General features: G+C 43.0%; 1 protein-coding gene across 1 annotated transcript; it reads right to left on the bottom strand.

Annotated features, from left to right (window-relative positions):
• Nucleotides 1-692: 692 nt before the first annotated feature.
• Nucleotides 693-1625, bottom strand: LOC110317207 (vomeronasal type-1 receptor 40). Its single transcript, XM_021191627.1, has one exon. The coding sequence runs from the start codon at nucleotides 1623-1625 to the stop codon at nucleotides 693-695; it is 933 nt and encodes a 310-aa protein (XP_021047286.1).
• Between the last annotated feature and the right edge of the window lie 4869 nt (nucleotides 1626-6494).

Genomic DNA, 6494 nt, shown 5'->3' with positions numbered 1-6494 from the left:
CACATCCTGCCTGGGACCTGAACACCTTCTGATTCTGCACTTGTGTGCAAGGCACTTATGCTGATGGATGGGGCAGAGCAGTATCCTTTGCCTGTGGAGATCTGAACACTCTTGTGTTACTGGTGCCTTTAATGCATCTCTGCAGACTGTAATTTTAATGTCTGTATATAATAACAGTCTACAGGGAGAACACAAACATGGCATCCCTATTGGAGAATTTTGTCTGCCTCTTGATTTTACTGTATTTCGTCCTAGATAACAGTACACTGCGGGTAGGAGGAGCTGGGATCAACCTTTTCTTATACATCCCCATAACACACCTACCAGAGGAAGGAAAGTGTCAAATCACAGTCAACCAAAACTTTGCTTATTCTTAATGTCAGATTTATTGGTCTTTACACGTTTCATACTTAAATGCAATGTGTGAACCCAGGTCAAATGAGAGTCCTCTAACAGATCTCCTTTGAAATTGTTCTGAGAAATATAAACCTCATATGATACCTGAGTGGGCATGCTGTTTGGTTTTATTTTATATACTTGTCATCCAAACACAAAGTAAACAGACTTAACAGAAAAAAAAAGATAATTTCATGTATCAATTTAAGTCATAGAATGTTACAAATACGTAATGACCCAAAGCTCTGATGACAACATATTGGATTATATCACGGTGCATATGCATCAATGAATAATCAAATATTTACTATTCTGCCACACTTGGACCCCCAAAACTTAATTATATGCTTTTCAGTGCAAATAAACACAAAAGGGCTCACTGTGGCATAGCTATGGCACAAAATAATTTGGACACAGTACAACATTGAGCCATCCTTGAACTTCATCCTTGAGTAGAAGACAACATTTTCCAAAATGTAGAGAACCACAAAGAAGCTCATGAGCAGCAGGATGGTCCTGGTGGCCCTTTGCTCTGGGGATGCTTTTGAAGAAAGGCTGGTGCTGTGAAGGTGCCGGGCTTGCTTCTTGTGCCTCCATAGGAGAGCCACCATGTACCCACTGGACAGGGCCATGATACTGATAAGAAAGGCTTCCCTGATGGCCATCGGTGCAGAAAACATGCTTGTTCTGGAGTAACTCATGGGTAGAAGTGAGCAGGACTGAGTAACATACATAAAATTATCTGAGGTCAAATTGGGCGTCCCAGTAATCAATAAGAAGAGGTGACTGCTAAAAGACATATAGAGAGCACAGAAGAAAATAAAGGCACCTGAGATGTGATGGGGAGATTTATGTTTAAACTTTGTTAAACAGGAACTTCTAGAACTAAGCGTGATTGTCCAAAGAATATTCAGCAGACAGGTAGCACAAAGGGAAAGTCCCCTCAAAAGCCTGTGCAAATAGATAAGAGATTGACATGTGGTAGAATCCCATCTCCCCCGAGATATAAACATATCCACAGCTATGAGTCCCATTGTTATAAGCAGCATTAAGTGGGTCAGGGACAAGAAAGCAATATAGAGATCAATGGGCTTAGTCCTGTTCTCACCAAGGATCATGCAGAGGTGGGCAATAAAAAGGATACTGTTAGCTGAGATCCCAACACTCACTTCAGAGAACAAAATGATTTGCATGTTTGTGTCAGTTTGGAGTATGTTGGCCTTAGTCATTGTATGTGGGTAGGAAGCAAATAGCAAAAACCTGAGGAGAAGAGAGAAAACTCTTCTTTACAAAACAAAGCCTTGTTCACAAATGCCAACCAACACCAAGCAACAAGATGTCACCTCATCCCAATTCCATCTCATCCGAACTCAACTCCAGCTCACTCCACCTCAAAGCCATCGCCACTGTCCCCACTGTCCTAATGCTGTCCAATCAAGGCTGAGTTGTGTGTAACATTGTGGGGATATCTCTGGATACAAACTCTCTTGTATGGTAAACATTTCCACGAGTTCTATGAAGCATTTCCACTCATGGTCCAAGGGTTTGGTTTGTTCTGGGCCAAAACCTGCATCTCATCTGATGGAAATACAATAGATTTACATATCTAGTAAACTGAAATGGAGAAGATTGTGCAAAACTAGAAATATGACTTCCTGGAGGACTGTATGATGAGAGGTTCCATATACACAGGGTCATTTTTTTCTATCTACTGTATTCTGCTCCTGTACCACCAGGTCAGATATTCATCTCTCTCTCTCTCTCTCTCTCTCTCTCTCTCTCTCTCTCTCTCTCTCTCTCTCTCTCTCTCTGTTTTTCAGGACAGGGTCTGTGTAGCCCTGGCTGTCCAAGAACTTACTCTGTAGACCAGGCTGGCCTCTAACTCACAGATCTACGAGCTTCCACCTTCGAAGCGGTTGGATTTTTAAAAAGTGTACCAACACTGGCCAGCCAGGGCAGATATTCTTATTAATCTCCAGAACAAATAATAACCAATTTGGACTCATAATCAAATTCTACCCACTGTCCTTTCCTCAGAGCTTAAGCATTCAGAGCTACAGTCACCTCCTCTAGAACATATGGAGAGTCAGTCCTGTACCTGTGTCAGAAGACTCTATGTGTGAAAGAACATGCCGTGCACACACCAACATGGAACTGTTTCTGGCCCAGAATGATCTCTATAGGCACGTCAGCTGAGGATTTTCTCATGCAGTGCCTTGCCATGTAGCCTGGGAGAGACTATTAATTTCTGTTGATGACTGACCAGCTCTTTGCCTGCCTGAAACAAAAAAGACAAAAAAAATGACCAAAACAGTAGAATGATGGAGCCAGGTCCCCTTTCCAAACTGTATGAAATCTCTGAATGCTAAGTGACTCTGCATCCAACCTATGACTTTAATCTTCTGCCAGGATGCTCCTGTGAAAAGACCCCGAGAATCAAATGTCAGTATGAACATACTCTTATTTTTGTCTCATTTGGTATGTAAAATCAGTGTGGTAAATAAAACTACACTTACAATAGACTCAGGGACATCCCATTCTAAGGTCATGACTAAATGAAAAGCATCACCCAGTCTTGAAGGATGGGCTCCACAGGAGTCTTCCATTTCACTCTAGGTACAAGAGGCTTCTCCAGACTTCAGAGAAGATGGCCCAAATGACATGAGGAATGTAGTGTGTGTATTATGTAGCTCATCATTTCCTTTAGTGAACATTTAGTTCATACAAGGCATTAAAAAAATCACAGATACAAGTAAAGAATTATCAACTGAAAATCAAGGGTTTGACATGAAATAATTTCATAGTTTTTCAACTCATACTGTACTGTAATATAGTATATTAACAAGAAGCACAAGTGTTTAAAATGTTCTAAATATTTATTCTTATATCAAAAAAAAAATTCTCTCTGCAACAGAAGGCCATTACAGAAAACCACAAGCAGTCAATGTGTAGAGTTGTGGATCCCAGGCTCAGTGGATCCATGTACCAAAGAACTCCTGCAGCCAGGGCTCAGAGAACACTGAAGAGATGGGTGGAAAAATTGAAGAGCTGGGTGATCGGGGAGTTTGCTGTGAGACTGTGTCTCCTGGTCATGTTAAGGAGATGTCTCAACCTAAATATGAGCTAAACAAGGAAAACAGACAAACAGATGAACAGACAGATAGACAGACAGACAGACAGACAGACAGACAGACAGACAGACAGACAGGAGTAGGAAAGAAGAGAGGAGAGAGAGAGAGAGAGAGAGAGAGAGAGAGAGAGAGAGAGAGAGAGAGAGAGAGGAGTATTTGAGGGAGGGAGGGAGGGAGGGAGGAGGGGTGAGATGATTCTTGCAAAGGCATCACATTATCAAACTCCCCAGGAAGTGAGGGTTGTCTTCCTCTATATAGTGGGGTGCACATTGTGCTACTTTTAGAGTCACTTCAATACCTATAAAACATAAATCACTTAGGAAAGCCAGGGGTTTTCAGGAGGCAGGAATCTTCAGCCAAGTTCATGACATCATAGATTCAGGAGATCGTTGCTCTGAAGTCAGAAGATCCTATTAGAATGGAGATGAAACCTAACGGTCCCTGTCTCTCTGCAGAAACAGCTGGAGAGAGTAACACGATGTCCTGTAACCCTGAGAACCAGTTAGTCAGGAGAGACACAAACAACAGCCTTGAACACCTGCCAGCACCAGGCTTTGCAGCACACTCAACTGTGCCTATGTGAAGGTGTGTGGAGCATGTTGGGCTAATGCATCCCTCATACTCAGCATTCTAGTGACTGTCAGCACACTTCATACAAACCAGCTAAAGGGGGTGTTTATTGCCTGTCTTCCCAGATGTTAGTCCTCACATAGAAACCTAACACACAACACAGGAGATAGGAGAACATGACAGCCACTCCTTGCCATCAGGAAAATGATGTAAGAGATGGACTTTTGCACAACAGTTAAGGCTGCAACTGCTGCCTGTTTCCCTGAGATGCAATTGTACCATGCCAAAAATTACCTTCTATATCCTGGTCTACCATGTTTCCTCCAGAGACATGTGGTGTTTTTTACGTAAGGAAAGGGCGTGGCTTTGTTTGGTTTGGGAAGAGGAAGGAAAGGCTTAGAGGGCAGAACAAGAGAACAAAACACACCTGGAGCAAAACATATCCAGAACAATCCTGAGTATTCTATGCTAGACCAACTGTAAAGGCTTCAACTGTTCAGGAGCAGAGCAATACCCCCTGTTCTGCACGGATCCAGGAATCCATCACTGTACATACTGTGTCATCCTTCAGTTACACAAATCATGGACAGCCTGAGATACATGGTATCAATAGGCCTCAAACAGGTGACCATGGTTCAGCAAAACAATGACCTGACCTTTTCATCTGGGGGGAAGTAGAGAGCAGAATGGAATCGAGTAACCTCTCTGGAAAAGCTACTGCATGCCTGGTTCTTATGGCCCTGTGGGTGCACTGCAACCAGGGAGGAGAAAGGCAGAGTGTCTGTGTGCTCCTCTATAACATGGATGCAGCCTACCTACACCCTGGTGCTGAGAGGCTTTGTAAAGAGTAAGGTTGAAGGCAAGTTTGAGCAACACCTCTCTATCCTTATGGTTATGAAACTGGATGCTTGTGTTTGTCATTGTCACACAGCTCACCCTTACCATGCTACCATCCCTCTTACCCCTGCAGGGCCACCCTGAACAATGAACCTAGGCTTTGGAAGGTGGGACTGGCTCTGCTTCATGAAAATGGATTCTGTTTAAAATGGAGTTACATCAGGCAATATTCTTTATCTAACAATTCTACTTGGACAACTACTTGGAAGAAAGTGGGGGAGAAGCCACCTGTGACTCATACAAGGAAAACCATCAATAAGCAGATGTCAGCACTGTGTACAGAGAGGAAATAAAGAAAAGGGACTGTGTGGGTGTGATAGGGAAACCATGGGAAATACTGGGGCTAAGAAGTGGCTGACACCTTTATTGTCCTCCAGGCTCACCATTACAGCTAGACTATTGTTGTATTAAAAATGCATCTTCAGAAATGCAAGGGAAGACAGTATGCCATATGGTGAATGGAAAGGAAGTCCTGGAGAAACCTTGTCACACACCTGACAGGAGTTTTGTCATAGATGTCTTATAGAACTACAGAATCCCAACTGTTCTGCAGGAGAAACTTTTCCTGACGGAACCTGAGATGTGATGCACCCCATGATGGAACAACGGATTACAGGCCTCCTTGTCTAGAGGCTAAGAAGGTCTCTTTGTAAGAAAAAGGGACATTGATTTGGTTTATCTATTTCTAACACCATGAGAAGATACAGTTTGTGGAATTATGGGAACTCATAAGAGAGACCAGACCTAGAGAAAGCAACAAAATCCAGGTTTTCCCATTACTTGACTGCTTTACAATTGTTTTTCCCAAGAAACAAGAGTCATAAATTCCTGTTCTTAGGACCAAGGGAAATCCACGACTAAGTTCACCATAGACTTGATATTTCATAACTGGCAACCAAATTCCTTAGCTGAGACATCCCATGGGTCAGAGCTCAGACTGAGGACAGCATCTGAGTTCTAGTAGCTAGAGATGAACTGGGAGTGAGATGAACTGGGAGTGAGATGAACTGGGAGGGAGCTACAGTACACTGTAAGGTTGTCCATGGTGCAGCTTTGAACCTGCAGCTTTATTTCCTTGTAAAGCCTCTGTCTTAAGATTTTATTGCTGTGAAGAGACACCAGGACCAAGACAACTCTTATGATGACAACATTTAAGTGGGGCTAGCTTAAAGGTTCAGAGATTCAGTCCAGTATCATCAAGATGGGAGCATAGTAGACTCCAGACAGGGATAGTGCAAGAAGCTGAGAGTTCCACATCATGTTGCAAAGGTAAGCAGGAGAAGACTATCTTCCAGGAAGCTAGGAGAAGTGCCTCAATGTCCACACCCACAGTGAAACACTTCCTCAAAAAAAAAGCAACACCTCTCCAGCAAGGCCAAATATCCTAATTGTGCCATTCCCTGGACCAAGCTTATTCAAACCACTGCATTCCACACCCTGGCTACCATAGGCTTGTTCACACACATGAGTCTACAGGAGACATACCTAGCCATAGCACAA

The sequence above is a fragment of the Mus pahari genome, chromosome 2 (assembly GCF_900095145.1).
Source record: "Mus pahari chromosome 2, PAHARI_EIJ_v1.1, whole genome shotgun sequence".
Lineage (NCBI taxonomy): Eukaryota > Metazoa > Chordata > Mammalia > Rodentia > Muridae > Mus > Mus pahari.
The sequence above is the reverse complement of the archived record's forward strand: the minus strand, read 5'-3'. Positions and strand labels throughout refer to the sequence as shown.